The following is a 22950-nucleotide window of genomic DNA, read 5'->3' as shown; positions in this document are numbered from 1 at the left end:
AGGAGGTGCAGAAATCTAGTTTTCTCTCAGAACACTTGAATTACAATATGCTGAAAGGTTATTATGGGACCACTTATCATATCACATTTACTCAGGAGGGTGTTAGAGACACAAACAGGATGTTCTGTACATGCTTACAAAGATACGTACACGTGACATGACACATGGTTGCAGGAGCACATAATACACAAAATGATACACAAAGTAGAAGCATTTCTCAGAAGCAGAGTAACAGTGTCAGTGCAGGAGCTGAGGATGGACACACTTTGCTCTGCGTGCTGAGGCTTTTCTGTGAGTACATCAGTGACTTTTTCTGAGTTAAGCCCTCACACCACTTCGCTGGGTTTGACCACATTGACATTTTGACAAACTTACACTTCCTGCCCAGCCACTGCAGACGGCATGCAGGGTTAGGATTGCATTAAGTAGTAAATAATTATCATAATAAATAATTGTTGGATATTTTGCATTGTATAATATCTATCACAGTGGTGTTTTGTTCACATATCACAAAAGAGCAATAATGGAAATGATATAATGAACTATCTACTATAATCCAAATTCACTGTATTATCAGAGCTTTTGGTGTAAAAATTACTTTTAAAGATGAAGATGACTTCCCATTTTGGAACACAGCAGAACCTGAGATGATGTGGATTGCACAAATTATGCTGTGGTCAAACCCAGTCTAGTTATGTGAGCTTTGTGTAAAAGATAGGAAGCACAGACTCAGAGAGGAAGTTAAAGAAAACGCCCCAAAGCTACCTTTTCATGCTTTACGATACACAAAGTAGAAGCATTTCTCAGAGGCACAGTAACAGTGTCAGTGCTGGAGGTGAGGATGGGACACACTTTGCTCTGCATGCTGGGGCTTTTCTGTGAGTACATCAGTGACTTTTTCTGTTTTGTTGCCATTGATAAAACTTTTTAAATGCCTGAGGTTAGGATATATTTAGGGCTGTCAATCGATTCAAATATTTAATCGTGATTAATCGCATGATATTCCATAGTTAATCACGGTCACATCTTTTATCTGTTCAAAATGTACCTTAAAGGGAGATCTGTCAAGTATTTAATAGTCTTATCAACATTGGAGTGAAAAAAACTATGCTTGCTTTATGCACATGTATGTATATATTTATTATTGGAAATCAATTAACAACACAAACCGTGACAAATATTATCCAGAAACCCTCACAGGTACTGCATTTAGTATAAAAATATGCTCAAACCACAACATGGCAAACTCAAGCCCAACCGGCAACAACAGCTGTCAGTGTGTCAGTGTGCTGACTTGACTATGACTTGTCCAAAACTGCATGTGATTATCATGTCTGTAAAGGGGAGACTCGTGGGTACCCATAGAACCCATTTTCATTCACATATCTTGAGGTCAGAGGTCAACGGACCTCTTTGAAAATGGCCGGGCCAGATTATCCTCACCAAAATGTAGCGCAGGATTGGAGCGTTATTTAGCTTCTTTTGCGACAATCTACGCCGCAGTATGACCAGTATCTTTATTCAAGCTTTAAAACTGAGCCCACTACAACCTCCGAAAGATCGTTTGCATTAATGCATTAAAGAAATTAGTGGCATTAAAACAAATTTGCATTAACATGTTGTTATTTTTTTAACTTTTACAGCCCTATTCTTTATATACTAAATGATGCAGATTGTGAACTAGAGACATACAGCATGCTGTAAACTTGTTTTTATCAGTTTCTGCTGCCTCAAAAACTTTTTGGTACCCAGCATTCTTCCCAACTGTAGAGTGAGAACTTATTACTGTGATGACAACACTCTGAATGTCTCCATCACTGCAACACTTCTCTGTATGTGTGAAGAGGAACTGAAGTTAAGTTTATGTAACTCACGCTGTCCAGCAGTGTATTGGCTTGTTACTGCTCTAACTCTAATTGACATCAGTTACGCACCCGGGCAAACTCACAGAATAGTTTGTTTCAGGGGTTTCTATGATGAGCATTTTTGAGCATCTGATCTTGTGTTCTGTTACATTTGTGTTTAAAATTTTGAACATGTTTAAAAACAATTTGAGGAAACTAAAGATACAGTAACTGTAGTGTGTAGGATTTAGTAACATCTAATGTTGTGTTTGCAGATTGCAACCAACTGAGTACGCCTCCGTTCACTTCTCCCTTTCTAAGACTGCGGTAACGTGAGACACAGAGTGCAAAACTGTTGTAATGCCGTTCGCCATGCTCAGAGGCCATCCTTACCATAATAACACTACTTTGGGAGCAACGGTTTCAGATGATTAAACACTAATGAAAACATGGTTATGAATATTATATTTCATTTTTGTTAATAGCTCCCCCTAAATGCTGCACACTGTTCCTTTAAAGGGGAACTACTCCCATTTTCAAAATTCATACATATTATTCCATTTTCATTTACATATCTTGAGGTCAGAGGTCAAGGGACCCCTTTGAAAATGGTCATGCCAGTTTTTCCCCGCCAACAATTAATGTAACTTTGTAGCGTTATTTAACCTCCTTCATGACAAGCTAGTATGACATAGTTGATACAAATAGATTCCTTAGATTTGTTTTCTAGTTTCATATGATGCCAGTATCTTTTAGCTTTAAAACTGAGCCCCCTACAACCCAAAAATCACAAGTTGCATTAATAAGTTAAAGAAATTAGTGGCGTTAAAATGAATTTGCGTTAATGCATCATTATCGCGTTAACTTTGACAGCCCTACCATAAAGTTTTCTCTGTTGATTTTATATTTCTGTTTGAATGTGAATTATTATTATTATTATTTGATTTGTTTCTGTCAGTTTGATAATCTCTGATAAAGTTTCTAATTTTATTTTAGCTCTTAATATCCTCCTCCACTGTGGACACGCTCAAGGTAATTATACAATTGTCTTGTTTTATATATTCACTCAAGACAAATCTCAACCAACTGTATCACTCTTCACCACATCCAATTTCTGTGTGCTCTGTTTTGTTAATGTACGATAAATACATTGACAAAAACGAAAACACATTTCACTCTCTGCATCTTGTGTTGGTTTCTAGATGCTGTGCTGACCATTGAGCCAAACTGGTCCACTTTCTTTACCGGAGAGTCTGTTACCGTCATATGTGACATGAGGGAAGGAAAAGAGACCGATTGGTATTACAGATTCATGAAGGATGGTCGTGAATTTCTCCACTACAACCCACATAAGAGATATACATTACAACCTCTATATACAGGAAACAGTGGTGAATACCAGTGCCGTGGTAATCTCAAGAGTCAACCAGATGTTAAAAGAGAAAGTAATAAAGTCTCTCTAACTGTATCAGGTAAGTGATCAAAGTTTTACCATCATGACCAAGTTCACTAAAAGCACTTATTCATTTATGAGCCACTAGGGGTGTAATGATTCATCTACTACATCGATGTATCGATTTATATTCCTACGATCCAACTACATCGATAGGTACTCGGCAAGTTATCCTTCACAGGGGACGTATATCGATCTAAAATCCATTTGCAAGTTAAATAATCGATTGTATCGATACTAAGAATTTGTATTTAGGCACCACAAACGTTACATGGATGTATTTAGCACTTTTATTTGTAAAGAAATGTTAAACGTTAAACGTCATCGACATGCGCCAGATTGCCGGCTCTGCAGCGTGAGCGTGCATGCAGATGAACGGCGCCTCTTTGCAGAGACTCCTCGCTCTCTCACCCGGTAGCGGCGTGGAGGGAGACGGGCACCGGTCTGCATGAGCTGCTGGCGTTGCGGTGCAGAGGAGCCGGTCGGCAGAGTTTACGTGACAAAGTGTTATCAATCCACTTGATGAGGGCGGCTTCACCCACAGGGTGCTTTCCCCGTGCGCATTTGTGTTTTATTCAGAGAAAATGACCCTTTACCCGTTATGATATCAATGTGCATCACGCAGCATCAGCCTCACGTATCCAGCCGGAAAGCAGACGGTCCGCGAGGCAAAGCATCACGCGAGTAAAGTAAAAAACAAAACAGAAATTCAACTAACGCTAGTCTAACATAGTTTTAAAAATGTTTTTACATGAGTTTTCATGTATGAAAAGATCCCAGATGATCTCTGTAAGCGGACTACTTCATTACTATAAGCAAATGATTTAAACAGCGTTTGTATAGGACTGATTCTGTTCCAAGCTGATTGATCACTATCAGCGTTGATCACTGTATTATTGCTCTACTGTTTATATTGAAAATGAGAACAGAAGAAGCAGATTAAACCACTGTTCATTTAACTTGAATAGAAGCTGGTTTATTCTATTTTTGTTAAATATTGCACTGCCTTGTATCTTGAGAACTGAATCAGCAGGTCCTGAAGTTGCACTTTTTTATAATTTTCAAATAAAAGGTGTATGTATTTGCCATTAATCGTTGTTTATATCCATAATTCAATTATCCCTGATTCCCTTACAAGAAAAACTTTGAGGAATCCTGAGCTGCACTGTCCCGTATCAGCTATTTATTTCAGTCACACTGATTGAATTTTTGGCAAAAAAAGTTACTATATCGATTTCAAATCATTGAATCGTATTGTATTGCTCTGGATGAGCCAAATATCGTCCTTGAAATTTTATCGGGATCATAGAAATTGATACTTATCGTATCGTTGTAAAGAAGTATCGTTACACCCCTATGAGCCACGTTGATATGATCACCCTGTATGAAGCCTCCTCCAGGGGAAATGTACTCATTCATTACTTAATGAACCATGAGAGTCACTATTTATTTCAGAAAGTGACTTTGGCAACTTCGTCTGTCTCCAACGTAATGTTGAATTCTAATTATGTTAAAAACTAGGGCTGTTAAAGTTAACGCAATAATAACACGTTAACGCAAATTTGTTTTAACGCCACTAATTTCTTTAAAGCATTAACACAACTTGTGATTTTTAGGTTGTAGAGGGCTCAGTTTTAAAGCTAGAAACAGAAGATACTGGGATCATCACCAAGAAAACCTAATGAATCCATCGGTTTCAACCATGTCATACTAGCCTCCTGAGAAGGAGGTTAAATAACGCTCCAAACTTTCGCTAAATTTTGGGGGAAAAACTGGCATGGCCATTTTCAAAGGGGTCCTTTGACCTCTGACCTCAAGATATGTGAATGAAAATGGGTTCTATGGGTACCCACGAGTCTCCCCTTTACAGACATGCCCACTTTATGATAATCACATGCAGTTTGAGGCAAGTCATAGTCAAGTCATCACACTGACACACTGACAGCTGTTGTTGTCTGTTGGGCTGCAGTTTGCCATGTTATGATTTGAGCATATTATTTTTTATTGCTAAATGCAGTACCTGTGAGGGTTTCTGGACAATATCTGTCATTGTTTTGTGTTATTAACTGATCTCTAATAACAAATATATACTTACATTTGCATAAAGCAGCATATTTGCCCACTCCCATGTTGATATGAGTATTAAATACATGACAAATCTCCCTTTAAGGTACATTTTGAACAGATACAAAAATGTGTGATTAATTTGCGATTAATCGTGATTCAATATTTTAATCGATTGACAGCCCTATTGAGAACATAGATCACTGATACATTTTAACATTTGGTCATATGTTCCTTTAATTTAACTGATTTACTAAAACAAGGTATGACCTGTGTTACACAGGCAAAGATGTGATCCTACAAACTGCTGCATCCACCTTGTTTGAAGGAGAATCAGTGACTCTTCGCTGTCGGCATCGTAATCAGACAAAGAAGAATGCTGCCTTCCACAAAGACGGATCGCCTATGGAAATTGACACAAACCATCAGTCACCGATGATATCAAAAAACACAGTTCAAATAATGTCAGATGGGAGTTCTTACACGTGTAAATTTGATGAGGACGAAGAATCGGATCCAATAAAACTGAAACGTAAGTAGTTTTCATACTAAGGAGCAGCAGACATGTAGCATTCCCAGAGTGAAGCAGAGTGATGATTTCTCTGAACTATCTTCGAGACACTAAACACTTAACAAAGGGAAACAAGAGAAGGCTGTGTTAAAATATCATTCATTTTCACAGTGTGTTTGTATCTTTTAGCACTTTTATTAGTAAAGAAATGTTAAACGAAGATGCAGATGAACGGCGCCCCTTTGCCGAGACTCCTCACTTTCTCACCCGGTAGCGGCGTGGAGGGAGACGGGCACCGGTCTGCATGAGCTGCTGGCGTTGCGGTGCAGAGGAGCCGGTCGGCAGAGTTTCACTTTAGATGCGTTACCTGACGAGGTGTTATCAATCCACTTGACGAGGGCGACTCACCCTTTCCACGTGCGCACTAATTTTTTATTCAGAGAAAATTACCTTTTTCCCGTTATGATATCAATGTGCAGGCAGCATCAGCCTCACCTATCCAGCGGGAAAGCATGTTTTCATTTATGAAAAGATCCCAAATGAACACTGTAGGTGGTCTACTTGATCACTATAAGCAAATTATTTAAAAAGCGTTTGTATAGGACTGATTCTGTTCCAAGCTGATTGATCACTATAAGCGTTGATCACTGTATTATTGCTCTACTGTTTATATTGAAAATGAGAACAGAAGCAGCAGATTAAACCACTGTTCATTTAACTTGAATAGAAGCTGGTTTATTTTATTTTTTGTTAAATATTGCACTGCCTTGTATCTTGAGAACTGAATCAGCAGGTCCTAAAATTGCACTTTTTATTATTTTCAAATAAAAGGTGTATGTATTTGCCATTAATCGTTGTTTACTTGTTTAAATCCATAATTAGTTTATCCCTGATTCCCTTACAAGAAAGACTTTGAGGAATCCTTTATTTTACAGTCACACTGATTGAATTTTTGGCAAAAAAAGTTACTATGACACAAGCAGTGCATGTAAACTACCAATGATCCATCACAACATGTCTTCATTCTGTGAAATCCCTTTCTTACAGAGAAACCTCAGCCTGTCCTCACTGTGTCTCCATTATGGCTGAGTCCTGGAGACTCTGTCACTCTGAACTGCAATGTAAGAGATCCGTCTGCAGGATGGAGGTTCTACTGGTATAAGGCTGTTCACAAACCAGCAGACTACTACTACTACAGTTATGATCTGCTACCTGGCAGCACCAATGGGACTGAACAGGATTCCTACATCGTTCATGGACAGACGCACACAGCAGGATATTACTGCAGAGCTGGAAGAGGAGATCCAGTGTTTCACTCTGACTACAGTAAACCTACGTTTGTCTGGTCTGGAGGTAGGTCTGTTTTGACTTTTCCATTATTGCACAATGGATGAAATGTACTTGTTGTGGTGACATTTTCCCACACACCAGCATCAGGTCAAATGTTGAGTATTACTCTCTAAAATAGAATGATGTTGTTGGCTGATTAATCTGCTAGTCTGGACTAGGGATGTTAATAATTAATAGTTAATTAAAAAGATTTAATTAAAAGCTGAGCGACTCTCAGAGGAGTGGCCTGTCACTTAAAGGAGAATAGCTGGTCCATCTTAACAGCCCACCAACAACGGTATGGTACCAACAACACAGATTCTTTATTTATTTAACAATTCTCTCCAAAATGCATTGTATACATAAATTATACTCTCGCCTTTTATGCTTGCTCTCTTCTTCGCGTCTTCTTTTTGGGATTCAAGTGGATGTTATACACCCAGAGGGCAGTAATGCAGTTTGTGCACGCTTGCATTAATGCCTTCTTTGAACTGCTGATTCCTGTGTAGTCTGCATACATGCCATCCTTGCACTAATTGCATATATGTGCACTGTGTTACACTGTTAGACAATTCAGAGCCATTTAAGCCTCAACAATGAAAATTATTAAATCCACAATAAACCTAAAGGATTATTTTTATTGTGGTCTTTTTAATCTTAATTTGTTGTGCTTTGTTTTTCCCATCATTGTGTGTTGTTTTTCAGATGTTCATTCAGCAGCGTCTCTCACAGTGAGTCCTGACAGAGCACAGCACTTCATCAATCAGTTAGTGTCACTGAGCTGTGAGGGAAACTCCACCAAGTGGAGAGTGATGAGGTTTTATGAATCTGGCTCCCTGATAGACTGTACTATCTTGGGGACAATGACTGGATCCACATGCAACATAGACCGTTACTGGAATAGTGGAGTGTACTGGTGTGAGTCTGAAACAGGACAGTTCAGCAATGCAGTCAACATCACTATGCAGGGTGAGTTTTGATTAAAAGATTTTTGTTTCTGAAGTATTTTAACTTTCTATCATATAGATTGAAATCTGTAGGTGACTAATATTAACCAACATTATTTTCAAAATGAGTAACTTGATATCTCTTTTAACAAACCATTAAACAAACTTAGTTTGTTCCAGTGTAATGTTTTCCAAGAGAATGTCATATGGATTTTATTGCCCACTGGCGTTTTTATGACAAAATCCATCCATCATTTATTTTATACTCGAGGTAGCTGTAGAGTTATCTGACTCTAGATTGGCTCCTCAGTTACACCCACAATCAAAATAGGTTAGTAGACTATTCTGTAGCACACTGCCACAAAGTTCACATTGAACATATTTAGTATTCAATATAATTGTAACAATGTACATCACCAAAGTGCCACCTCTTCCATCATTCAATTTTTAACAGACGATGGTATTATCCTGGTGAGCCCTGTCCATCCTGTAGCTGAGGGACATCCTGTCACTTTTGGCTGCAAGCTGAACACAGAAAAGGTTCTTCATGATGTGGATTTCTATAGAAACGACAAACTCATCAAAAACCATACCAATGGGGAGCTGATTATCACTGCAGTCTCAACGTCAGATGAAGGCTTTTATAGATGTGAAGGTAAAGAGTCACCAGAAGGTTCGCGGAATTGGACGTCAAAAGAGAGTTGGATGTCAGTTAAATGTGAGTTTGATTTTGATTTAGTTTCTACAAAATTCATTTACAGGTTCCATAAGCTTTATAAAGTGCATTTTGAATATAAATAAATATGAATTTTATAGTTTTTTTCTATGAAATAAGCATGTGACCTGTTATGACCCCCTCAAAGAATCTGATTCAAGAACCGTTATGAACCAGAATCTGAATTGTTAAAATCCAAACGATACTCAACCCTAATCGAGGGTTTATACAAGTGTATTTGAGTGTATGTGTTTTAATACTATCTATTCATGATTTATGTGTATTTTGTATTTGTGTGTATATTCTAAAGATGTACCAGCGTCCGAGCCTGAAAAGACCTCTCCATTTCCTGTGCTGTTGATTGTTGGACTGGTTTGTGGAGTTTTACTGATTATTGTCCTGCTGCTGTTTCTGTATCGCTACAGAAAGTCAAAAGGTGAGATCTTTTCCTTCTGATAATAGACTGATTCTGATGTATTTACATGTACTGTAGTAACAATAGAACAATTTACAATACAAAACCATGTAACAGCAAATGTTTTTTTTTTTGTGTCTTTTTTACAGATTCATGCTTTAAGAGGTTGGTACAACACTCTCTTCTCTCATTCTGAACATAACAGCAGTAAATTACACGTTCCTTATTAAATCCACTGTATTTACTTCCTGTTTTGGGCCCACCAGGTCTCAGAGCACCAATCAGGGTCCTGCTACAGACCACATGATCAACCAGGATGAAACTCAAAGCAGAGTATATGCGTCTCTTCTCCATGGTCAGCCTTAACCCTGATTCATTTTTATCATTTATCGTTAACTCATTTCTATTTGTGGTTATCTGTTTTAGAAGATAGTAGAATTCATATTATTGGATTCAAGTGATTAAAATGACCTTGGTTTGATTCTCACTGCTCTGTAGGTGATGTGTGTCTCTATGCAACAATCCAAGGCGTTGAAGAACCTGGAAATGGTACAGTATATACTTTGTGTTTAACATGGAGCAGTTTGAAATACTACGATAAATAGATTAAGTGATTGATTGATAATCCATTAAGTTTAAAAATGTCTATATTTTAAGTGAATCCAGTGATGTCATATGTTCTTTGACTGAGCTTAAATCATTGATTGCTAAGAAAGGTGAGTGCTTTATTTCATGTAGTGAGAATTGTAATAGTTGAGATGCTTTTGTACTTAAATAAAGTATATGATTGTCTTGTCATGCATTCATCTGATCCTTCCAACAGGGGAGAATAATGAACCAGAGGAGAGCGTTTACACAAATGTGACGACAAGATCAGCTGCAGGTACAGTCAAGTACAAAATACTTTGTTCTACATATAAATATTCTATATAATGACAGTTTTATTTTGTGTTGTGCTGCCTGCCTGACACTATTGACACCACCATAGATAATTATATTCAAAAATACTCAATGACATGAGTAAAATGTCATAAAGCACATTTAATTCTTACATAACCCTAAATTGTTTTTCTTCCAGATCAATAAAGACATCTGTATGAACAAAACCAATGGAAATAGATGACAACATGAAAAACCACATCCTTGTTTAAACAGTATTTGCAGCTTTTGTGTAATTATTGTTTGCACTTCTGCTTTCCTTTAAGCCAGTATTTTGTACAGTTAACCTAGTAGCAGATCATTTAAAGGAAATGCATCATATGGCTTTGATATTTTGTTGTTCTTGGTACAAGACTACAGATTATTACATATAATAATTAAATGTATTTAGTGTTTATGTCCTGTATTTCTTCGTCGGTACAGATTAACGTCCTTTTGTTTTTTAATACAGGCTGGTTCAAAAATCAGCAAAAGGAACTTGTTTGAAATATTTGAGCTTCAGTACCTTGGTGATAGTTCAGCTATAAAATCAGCATCTCTTTCATTTTTGATAAAAAAGCTTTACACATTTATAACATTTAATCTGTTATCAGACAACATATCAAGTTTCCGTCTGTCTTTTTTAAAAATCGTTTGATTGATACTGTATGTATTTTAGTTTCACCTGGATGAATTTAGTATGTTTTTTTTATGTTTGACCATTTTATGCATCAATAAACTTCCAGCACAAAGCTGTCAGCAGAGTTTCTAATTGTCATTTCTTTCTCTAAAAACTGATTTTAGATAAAATCTAAAATTTTCAACAATTGTAAACTAGAGAGAAACAAAAAAATAACTTGACAAACTACTGATGCTTTGTGCTCACTACAACATTTTTCCTTAATCTTTACCATTCAAACACAGAAAGATTCACATGTACTCACAGAATAACCTCAGCACACCGAGCAAAGTGCGTCCCGTCCAGCACTGACACTCGGACTCTGCTTCTGAGAAACTGTTTCAGCTGGCAGGAATCTGAAACTTATGCACATGAGACAAAAAACAAGTATGTTTTAACACCAATTTGGGTTCCGGCTTTTATACATTTTGACCTCTTCTTCCTTCCTCTGTCACAAAACAAGTGTAAGTCGACGTTCATTTGTTATTTGATGGCACAGAAAATGCATGTAAATACTGAATATCAAACATATACATATATACACACATTCAGTACGTATAATGTACTGCATATAAACATGCATTTGATACTTATTTAATGTAATACACTTCATAATTAATAACAGAAAAAATGTGACCAGGAATATATTGCGTACTCTGACAGAACGATAATGATGATTATGTTTATTAGATTACCAACAATAAGCAAGATAATACAATTAACTTCATATTTATGTCTTTATCTGCTTACTGCTCTTCAGAGTGGAGCCTTTCCCAGCATGCATTGGGCTAGAGGTATGGAGAGACTTAGCTGTGGCCATATTCCATATTACAATACATTATATAACTGTAAAACATACACACTGAGAAAGTTTGCCCAGGCTGGTGGACGGTGCTTGGTATCTCCTCAACTGATCCCAACATGACGGCCGGGTCACAAACCTTATCATTTTACAGCTGAAAAGTACACTACAAGATGATTCTGAAAACATTTGAGATGAGAAATAGGCATTACAGTAACAACATATTGATTCATATTTGATCAGCGCTCCCTAGTTTGACCGTTTGATCGGAGTTCGTGAGTGATTGACAGCTGCCTCCGTTGAATGAACAGCCAATAGGAACGCTCTCTCTCTGAAATGACCTGTGATTGGCCAAAGTCTCCCGTCACTTTTTAAAGCCTGAAAACAGAGCCATGAGGAGGTGCAGAAATCTAGTTTTCTCTCAGAACACTTGAATTACAATATGCTGAAAGGTTATTATGGGACCACTTATCATATCACATTTACTCAGGAGGGTGTTAGAGACACAAACAGGATGTTCTGTACATGCTTACAAAGATACGTACACGTGACATGACACATGGTTGCAGGAGCACATAATACACAAAATGATACACAAAGTAGAAGCATTTCTCAGAAGCAGAGTAACAGTGTCAGTGCAGGAGGTGAGGATGGACACACTTTGCTCTGCGTGCTGAGGCTTTTCTGTGAGTACATCAGTGACTTTTTCTGAGTTAAGCCCTCACACCACTTTGCTGGGTTTGACCACATTGACATTTTGACACATTTACACTTCCTGCCCAGCCACTGCAGACGGCATGCAGGGTTAGGATTGCATTAAGTAGTAAATAATTATCATAATAAATAATTGTTGGATATTTTGCATTGTATAATATCTATCACAGTGGTGTTTTGTTCACATATCACAAAAGAGCAATAATGGAAATGATATAATGAACTATCTACTATAATCCAAATTCACTGTATTATCAGAGCTTTTGGTGTAAAAATTACTTTTAAAGATGAAGATGACTTCCCATTTTGGAACACAGCAGAACCTGAGATGATGTGGATTGCACAAATTATGCTGTGGTCAAACCCAGTCTAGTTATGTGAGCTTTGTGTAAAAGATAGGAAGCACAGACTCAGAGAGGAAGTTAAAGAAAACGCCCCAAAGCTACCTTTTCATGCTTTACGATACACAAAGTAGAAGCATTTCTCAGAGGCACAGTAACAGTGTCAGTGCTGGAGGTGAGGATGGGACACACTTTGCTCTGCATGCTGGGGCTTTTCTGTGAGTACATCAGTGACTTTTTCTGTTTTGTTGCCATTGATAAAACTTTTTAAATGCCTGAGGTTAGGATATATTTAGGGCTGTCAATCGATTCAAATATTTAATCGTGATTAATCGCATGATATTCCATAGTTAATCACGGTCACATCTTTTATCTGTTCAAAATGTACCTTAAAGGGAGATCTGTCAAGTATTTAATAGTCTTATCAACATTGGAGTGAAAAAAACTATGCTTGCTTTATGCACATGTATGTATATATTTATTATTGGAAATCAATTAACAACACAAACCGTGACAAATATTATCCAGAAACCCTCACAGGTACTGCATTTAGTATAAAAATATGCTCAAACCACAACATGGCAAACTCAAGCCCAACCGGCAACAACAGCTGTCAGTGTGTCAGTGTGCTGACTTGACTATGACTTGTCCAAAACTGCATGTGATTATCATGTCTGTAAAGGGGAGACTCGTGGGTACCCATAGAACCCATTTTCATTCACATATCTTGAGGTCAGAGGTCAACGGACCTCTTTGAAAATGGCCGGGCCAGATTATCCTCACCAAAATGTAGCGCAGGATTGGAGCGTTATTTAGCTTCTTTTGCGACAATCTACGCCGCAGTATGACCAGTATCTTTATTCAAGCTTTAAAACTGAGCCCACTACAACCTCCGAAAGATCGTTTGCATTAATGCATTAAAGAAATTAGTGGCATTAAAACAAATTTGCATTAACATGTTGTTATTTTTTTAACTTTTACAGCCCTATTCTTTATATACTAAATGATGCAGATTGTGAACTAGAGACATACAGCATGCTGTAAACTTGTTTTTATCAGTTTCTGCTGCCTCAAAAACTTTTTGGTACCCAGCATTCTTCCCAACTGTAGAGTGAGAACTTATTACTGTGATGACAACACTCTGAATGTGGCCATCACCGCAACACTTCTCTGTATGTGTGAAGAGGAACTGAAGTTAAGTTTATGTAACTCACGCTGTCCAGCAGTGTATTGGCTTGTTACTGCTCTAACTCTAATTGACATCAGTTACACACCCGGGCAAACTCACAGAATAGTTTGTTTCAGGGGTTTCTATGATGAGCATTTTTGAGCATCTGATCTTGCTTTCTGTTGCATTTGTGTCTCAAATTTCAAACTTGTTTAAAAACAATTTGAGGAAACTAAAGATACAGTAACTGTTCATTCAGGGGTCTAACTGTAAACAACCTTGATAATATTATATTATCAATGCTGCTCCCTTTCTAAGACTGCGGTAACGTGAGACACCGAGTGCAAAACTGTTGTAATGCCGTTCGCCATGCTCAGACGCCATCCTTACCATAATAACACTACTTTAGGAGCAACGGTTTCAGATGATATAACACTAATGAAAACATAGTTATGAATATTATATTTCATTTGTGTTAATAGATCCCCCTAAATGCTGCACACTGTTCCTTTAAAGGGGAACTACTCCCATTTTCAAAATTCATACATGTTATTTCATTTACATATCTTGAGGTCAAAGGTCAAGGGACCCCTTTGAAAATGGTCATGCCAGTTTTTCTTTGCCAACAATTAATGTAACTTTGTAGCGTTATTTAACCTCCTTCATGACAAGCTAGTATGACATGGTTAGTACCACTGGATTCCTTAGGTTTTTTCTAGTTTCATATGATGCCAGTATCTTCTAGCTTTAAAACTGAGCCCGTTACAACCTAAAAATCACAAATTGCATTAATAAGTTAAAGAAATTAGTGGCGTTAAAATGAATTTGCATTAATGCATCATTATCGCGTTAACTTTGACAGCCCTACCATAAAATTTTCTCTGTTGATTTTATATTTCTGTTTGAATGTGAATTATTATTATTATTATTTGATTTGTTTCTGTCAGTTTGATAATCTCTGATTAAGTTTCTATTTTTATTTTAGCTCTTAATATCCTCCTCCACTGTGGACAGGCTCAAGGTAATTATACAATTGTCTTGTTTTATATATTCACTCAAGACGAATCTCCACCAACTGTATCACTCTTCACCACATCCTATTTCTGTGTGCTCTGTTTTGTTAATGTACGATAAATACATCGACAAAAAACGAAAACACATTTCACTCTATCTTGTGTTGGTTTCTACATGCTGTGCTGACCATTGAGTCAAACTGGTCCACTTTCTTAACTGGAGAGTCTGTTACCTTCATATGTGACATGAGGGACAAAAAAGACACCGATTGGTATTACACATTCATGGAGGATGGTCATGAATTTCTCTGCTACAACTCAGATAAGAGATATACATTACAATCTCTAGTTACAGGCTACAGTGGTGAATACCAGTGCTTTGGTAATCTCAAGAATCAACTACATTTTAGAAAAGAAAGTAATAAAGTCTCTCTAACTGTATCAGGTAAGTGATCAAAGTTTTACCATCATGACCAAGTTCACTAAAAGCATTTATTCATTTATGAGCCACTAGGGGTGTAATGATTCATCTACTACATCGATGTATCGATTTATATTCCTACGATCCAACTACATAGATAAGTACTCGGCAAGTTATCCTTCACGGGGACGTATATTGATCTAAAATCCATTTGCAAAGTAAATAATCGCTTGTTTCGATACTAAGAATTTGTATTTAGGCACCACAAATGTTATATGGATGTATTTAGCACTTTTATTTGTAAAGAAATGTTAAACGTTACTCTGGTTCATGTTCCCTGTGTATAACGTCATCGACATGCGCCAGCTTGCCAGCTCTGCCGGCTGTGCAGCGTGAGCATGCATGTATCTTGTGAACTGAATCAGCGGGTCCTGAAGTTGCACTTTTTATTATTTTCAAATAAAAGTTGTATGTATTTACAATTAATCATTGTTTACTTGTTTATATCCATAATTAGTTTATCCCTGATTCCTTTACAAGAAAGACTTTGAGGAATCCTGACATGCACTGTCCAGTATCCAGCTAATTATTTCACAGTCACACTGATTGAATTTTTGGCAAAACAAAGTTACTATGACACAAACAGTGCATGTAAACTACCAACGATCCATCAGAATATGTCTTCATTCTGTGAAATCCCTTTCTTACAGAGAAACCTCAGCCTGTCCTCACCGTGTCTCCATTATGGCTGAGTCCTGGAGACTCTGTCACTCTGAACTGCAATGTTAGAGATCCATCTGCAGGATGGAGGTTCTACTGGTATAATGCTGTTCCCAAACTGTCAGGCAACTCCTACAGCTATGAGCTGCTACCTGGCAGCACCAATGGGACTGAACAGGATTCCTACATCGTTCATGGACAGACACACACAGAAGGATATGTGTGCAGAGCTGGAAGAGGAGATCCAGTGTTTCACTCTGACTACAGTGAACCTAAGTATGTCTGGTCTGGAGGTAGGTCTGTTTTGACTTTTCTATTATTGCACAATGGATGAAATTTACTTGTTGTGGTGACATTTTCCCACACACCAGCATCAGGTCAAATGTTGAGTATTACTCTCTAAAATAGAATGATGTTATTGGCTGATTAATCTGCTAGTCTGGACTAGGGATGTTAATAATTAATAGTTAATTAAAAAGATTTAATTAAAAGCTGAGCGAATCTCAGAGGAGTGGCTTTTCACTTAAAGGAGAATAGCTGGTCCATCTTAACAGCCCACCAACAACGGTATGGTACCAACCATTGAGCCAAACTGGTCCACTTTCTTTACCGGAGAGTCTGTTACCTTCATATGTGACATGAGGGACAGAAAAGACACCGATTGGTAGTACAGAATTGAGAGGGATGGTCATGAAATTATCCAATACGACTTGACTAAGAGATATACATCAACATTTCACTATACAAGCTACAGTGGTGAATATCAGTGCCGTGGTGATCTCAAGAGTCAACCAGATGTTAAAAGAGAAAGTAATAAAGTCTCTCTAACTGTATCAGGTAAGTGATCAAAGTTTTACCATCATGACCAAGTTCACTAAAAGCACTTATTCATTTATGAGCCACTAGGGGTGTAACGATTCATCTACTACATCGATGTATCGATTTATATTCCTACGATCCAACTACATCGATAGGTACTCGCGCAAATTGTCCTTCACGGGGGACGTATATCGATCTAAATTCGATTCGCAAGGTAAATAATCGATTGTATCAATTCTAAAAATTGTTTTTAGTCACCACAAACGTTACATGGATGTATTTTTTAGCACAACACTATAAGCAAATTATTTAAACAGCGTTTGTATAGGAATGATTCTGTTCCAAGCTGATTGATCACTATCAGTGGTGGATCACTGTGTTATTGCTCTACCGTTTATATTGAAAATGAGAACAGAAGACGCAGGTTAAAGCACTGTTCATTTAACTTGAATAGAAGTTGGTTTATTTTATTTTTTGTTAAATATTGCACTGCCTTGTATCTTGAGAACTGAATCAGCAGGTCCTGAAGTTGCATTTTTTAAAATTATTTTCCAATAAAGGGTGAATGTATTTGCCATTAATTGTTGTTTAATGTTTATATCCATAATGAATTTATCCCCGATTCCCTTACAAGAAAGACTTTGAGGAATCCTGACCTGCACTGTACGGTATCCAGCTAATTATTTTACAGTCACAACGATTGAATTTTTTGAAAAAAAAGTTACTGTATCGATTTCTAGTCATTGAATCGTATCGTATTGCTCTGGATGAGCCAAATATCGTCCTTGAATCGTACCGGAACCATGGAAATTGATATGTATCGTTTCGTTGTAAAAAGGTATCGTTACACCCCTATGAGCCACGTTTATGTGATCAACCTGTTTAGCAAAGTGTTAATATTTCATGTTTAAATGTTGTTAATCTAATGTAAAAAAAATAGTTTGGTTGCTAATTCTCCTCATTAGTGATAACCGTAACAGGTCACATGACTTTTCATAGAAAAAAACTGTAAAATTCATATTCATTCAGATTCACAATGCACTTCATAAAGCTTGTGGAACCTGTAAATTAGTTTTGTAGAAACTAAATCAAAATCAAACTCACATTTAACTGACATCCAACTCTCTTGTGACGTCCAACTCCACAAACCTTCTGGTGACTCTTTACCTTCACATCTATAAAAGCCTTCATCTGACTTTGAGACTGCAGTGATAATCAGCTCCCCATTGGTATGATATTTGATGAGTTCGTCATTTTTATAAAAATCCACATCATGAAGAACCTTTTCTGTGTTCAACTTGCAGCCAAGAGTGACATGATGTCCCTCAGCTACAGGATGGACAGGGCTCACCAGGATAATATCTCCATCTGTTAAAAGATTAAATAATATGAAGTTTAGGTCAGAAAGATCAGCTGGTGCAGGTTGAACAAGTTGACGTACAATGATGAGAATGCATTTGATATTTTTTAATTTATAATACAGATGCATATAGTAGCTCCCCAAATACCTGGCATTGAATGATGGAAGAGGTGGCACTTTGGTGATGTACATTGTTACAATTATATTGAATACTAAATATGTCCAATGTGAACTTTGTGGCAGTGTGCTACAGAATAGTCTACTAACTTATTTTGATTGTGGGTCTAACTGAGGAGCCAATCTAGATTCAAATAATCTGATTCAAGAACCATTAAGTACCAGAATCTGAATTGTTAAAATCCAAAGGTACCCAACCCTAATCGAGGGTTTATGCAAGTGTATTTGAGTGTATGTGTTTTAATACTATCTATTCATGATTTATGTGTATTTGTATTTGTGTGTATATTCTAAAGATGTACCAGCGTCCAGGCCTAAAAAGAGCTCTCCATTACCTGTGCTGTTGAATGTTATACTGGTTTGTGGAGTTTTACTGATTATTGTCCTGCTGCTGTTTCTGTATCACTACATAAAGTCAAAAGGTGAGATCTTTTCCTTCTGATAATAGACTGATTCTGATGTATTTACATGTACTGTAGTAACAATAGAACAATTTACAATACAAAACCATGTAACAGCAAATGTTTTTTTTTTTGTGTCTTTTTTACAGATTCATGCTTTAAGAGGTTGGTACAACACTCTCTTCTCTCATTCTGAACATAACAACAGTAAATTACACGTTCCTTATTAAATCCACTGTATTTACTTCCTGTTTTGGGCCCACCAGGTCTCAGAGCACCAATCAGGGTCCTGCTACAGACCACATGATCAACCAGGATGAAACTCAAAGCAGAGTATATGCTTCTCTTCTCCATGGTCAGCCTTAACCCTGATAATGTTTTATTTTTTATATTGTTAACTGTAAACCTAACATTTCTTTTTCTGGTTATCTGTTTTAGAAGATAGTAGAATTTATATTATTTGATTCAAGTGATTAAAATGACCTTGGCTTGATTCTCACTGCTCTGTAGGTGATTTGTGTCTCTATGAAACAATCCAAGGTGCTGAAGAACCTGAAAATGGTACAGTATATACTTTGTGTTTAACATGGAGCAGTTTGAAATACTAGGATAAATAGTTTAAGTGATTGATTGATAATCCCTTAAATTTAAAAATATCTATATTTTAAGTGAATCCAGTGATGTCATATATACTTTGACTGAGCTTAAATCATTGATTGCTAAGAAAGGTGAGTGCTTTATTTCATGTAGTGAGAATTACAATAGTTGAGATGCTTTTGTACTTAAATAAAGTAGATAATTGTCTTGTCATGCATTCATCTGATCCTTCCAACAGGGGAGAATAATGAACCAGAGGAGAGCGTTTACGAAAATGTGACGACAAGATCAGCTGCAGGTACAGTCAAGTAGAAAAGACTTTGTTCTACATATAAATATTCTATGTAATGAAAGTTTTTATTGGGTGTTGTGCTGCCTGCCTGACACTATTGACACCACCATAGATAATTGTATTAAAAAACATTCAGTGACATGAGTAAAGTGTCATAAAGCACCTTTAATTCTTACATAACCCTAAATTCTTTTTCTTCCAGATCAATGAAGACATCTGTATGGACAAAACCAATGGAAATAGATGGCAACATGAAAAACCACATCCTTGTTTAAACAGTATTTTGTGTAATTATTGTTTGCACTTCTGCTTTCCTATAAGCCAGTATTTTGTACAGTTAACCTAGTAGCAGATCATTTAAAGGAAATGCATCATATGGCTTTGATATTCTGTTGTACTTGGTACAAGACTACAGATTATTATATATAATAATTAAAATATTTCTATTTAGTGTTTATGTCCTGTATTTCTTCATCAGTACAGCACACTTTGTTTTTGAATGCAGGCTGGTTCAAAAATCAGCAAAAATCAATTGTTTTTAAAATATTTGAGTTTCAGTACCTTGGTGATAGTTCAGCTATAAAATCAGCATCTCTTTCATTTTTGATGAAAAAGCTTTACACATTTATAACATTTAATCTGTTATCAGACAACATATCAAGTTTCCGTCTGTCTTTTTTAAAAATCGTTTGATTGATACTGTATGTATTTTAGTTTCACCTGGATGAATTTAGTATGTTTTGTTATGTTTGACCATTTTATGCATCAATAAACTTCCAGCACGAAGCTGTCAGCAGTGTTTCTAATTGTCATTTCTTTCTCTAAAAACTGATTTTAGATAAAATCTAAAATTTTCAACAATTGTAAACTAGAGAGAAACAAAAAAATAACTTGACAAACTACTGATGCTTTGTGCTCACTACAACATTTTTCCTTAATCTTTACCATTCAAACACAGAAAGATTCACATGTACTCACAGAATAACCTCAGCACACCGAGCAAAGTGCGTCCCGTCCAGCACTGACACTCGGACTCTGCTTCTGAGAAACTGTTTCAGCTGGCAGGAATCTGAAACTTATGCACATGAGACAAAAAACAAGTATGTTTTAACACCAATTTGGGTTCCGGCTTTTATACATTTTGACCTCTTCTTCCTTCCTCTGTCACAAAACAAGTGTAAGTCGACGTTCATTTGTTATTTGATGGCACAGAAAATGCATGTAAATACTGAATATCAAACATATACATATATACACACATTCAGTACGTATACTGTACTGCATATAAACATGCATTTGATACTTATTTAATGTAATACACTTCATAATTAATAACAGAAAAAATGTGACCAGGAATATATTGCGTACTCTGACAGAACGATAATGATGATTATGTTTATTAGATTACCAACAATAAGCAAGATAATACAATTAACTTCATATTTATGTCTTTATCTGCTTACTGCTCTTCAGAGTGGAGCCTTTCCCAGCATGCATTGGGCTAGAGGTATGGAGAGACTTAGCTGTGGCCATATTCCATATTACAATACATTATATAACTGTAAAACATACACACTGAGAAAGTTTGCCCAGGCTGGTGGACGGTGCTTGGTATCTCCTCAACTGATCCCAACATGACAGCCGGGTCACAAACCTTATCATTTTACAGCTGAACAGTACACTACAAGATGATTCTGAAAACATTTGAGATGAGAAATAGGCATTACAGTAACAACATATTGATTCATATTTGATCAGCGCTCCCTAGTTTGACCGTTTGATCGGAGTTCGTGAGTGATTGACAGCTGCCTCCGTTGAATGAACAGCCAATAGGAACGCTCTCTCTCTGAAATGACCTGTGATTGGCCAAAGTCTCCCGTCACAGGCTAGACTTTTTAAAGCCTGAAAACAGAGCCATGAGGAGGTGCAGAAATCTAGTTTTCTCTCAGAACACTTGAATTACAATATGCTGAAAGGTTATTATGGAACCACATATTATATCACATTTACTCAGGAGGGTGTTAGAGACACAAACAGGATGTTCTGTACATGCTTACAAAGATACGTACACGTGACATGACACATGGTTGCAGGAGCACATAATACACAAAATGATACACAAAGTAGAAGCATTTCTCAGAGGCAGAGTAACAGTGTCAGTGCAGGAGGTGAGGATGGACACACTTTGCTCTGCGTGCTGAGGCTTTTCTGTGAGTACATCAGTGACTTTTTCTAAGTTTAGCCATCACACCACTTCGCTGGGTTTGACCACATTGACATTTTGACACATTTACACTTCCTGCCCAGCCACTGCAGATGGCATGCAGGGTTAGGATTGCATTAAGTAGTAAATAATTATTATAATAAATAATTGTTGGACATTTTGCATTGTATAATATCTATCACAGTGGTGTTTTGTTCACATATCACAAAAGAGCAATAATGGAAATGATATAATGAACTATCTACTATAATCCAAATTCACAGTATTATCAGAGCTTTTGGTGTAAAAATTACTTTTAAAGATGAAGATGACTTCCCATTTTGGAACACAGCAGAACCTGAGATGATGTGGATTGCAAAAATTATGCTGTGGTCAAACCCAGTCTAGTTATGTGAGCTTTGTGTAAAAGGTAGGAAGCACAGACTCAGAGAGGAAGTTAAAGAAAACGCCCCAAAGCTACCTTTTCATGCTTTACGATACACAAAGTAAAAGCATTTCTCAGAGGCACAGTAACAGTGTCAGTGCTGGAGGTGAGGATGGGACACACTTTGCTCTGCGTGCTGGGGCTTTTCTGTGAGTACATCAGTGACTTTTTCTGTTTTGTTGCCATTGATAAAACTTTTTAAATGCCTGAGGTTAGGATATATTTAGGGCTGTCAATCGATTCAAATATTTAATCGTGATTAATCGCATGATATTCCATAGTTAATCACGGTCACATCTTTTATCTGTTCAAAATGTACCTTAAAGGGAGATCTGTCAAGTATTTAATAGTCTTATCAACATTGGAGTGAAAAAAACTATGCTTGATTTATGCACATGTATGTATATATTTATTATTGGAAATCAATTAACAACACAAACCGTGACAAATATTATCCAGAAACCCTCACAGGTACTGCATTTAGTATAAAAATATGCTCAAACCACAACATGGCAAACTCAAGCCCAACCGGCAACAACAGCTGTCAGTGTGTCAGTGTGCTGACTTGACTATGACTTGTCCAAAACTGCATGTGATTATCA

At 36.9% G+C, this 22950-nt stretch overlaps 2 protein-coding genes across 2 annotated transcripts in view; both read left to right on the top strand.

Annotated features, from left to right (window-relative positions):
- LOC141761165 (basement membrane-specific heparan sulfate proteoglycan core protein) overlaps positions 1–22950 on the top strand; it is a 68461-nt gene that overhangs the window by 25603 nt on the left and 19908 nt on the right. Inside the window, exons 15-16 of the mRNA XM_074624470.1 lie at positions 7907–8170; positions 8603–8866. Of these exons, the coding sequence (XP_074480571.1) occupies positions 7907–8170; positions 8603–8866 (528 nt within the window). The remainder of the gene's footprint in view (positions 1–7906; positions 8171–8602; positions 8867–22950) is intronic.
- On the top strand, positions 661–5901 carry LOC141761200 (Fc receptor-like protein 4). The gene is made up of 4 exons (XM_074624532.1): positions 661–878; positions 2841–2876; positions 3047–3316; positions 5645–5901. The coding sequence occupies exons 1-4, from the start codon at positions 842–844 to the stop codon at positions 5899–5901; spliced, it is 600 nt and encodes a 199-aa protein (XP_074480633.1). The 5' UTR covers positions 661–841.

The sequence above is a fragment of the Sebastes fasciatus genome, chromosome 22, assembly GCF_043250625.1.
Source record: "Sebastes fasciatus isolate fSebFas1 chromosome 22, fSebFas1.pri, whole genome shotgun sequence".
NCBI classification, from domain to species: Eukaryota; Metazoa; Chordata; class Actinopteri; order Perciformes; family Sebastidae; genus Sebastes; species Sebastes fasciatus.
Note: the sequence above shows the minus strand (reverse complement) of the source record. Positions and strands in the feature narration are given on the sequence as shown.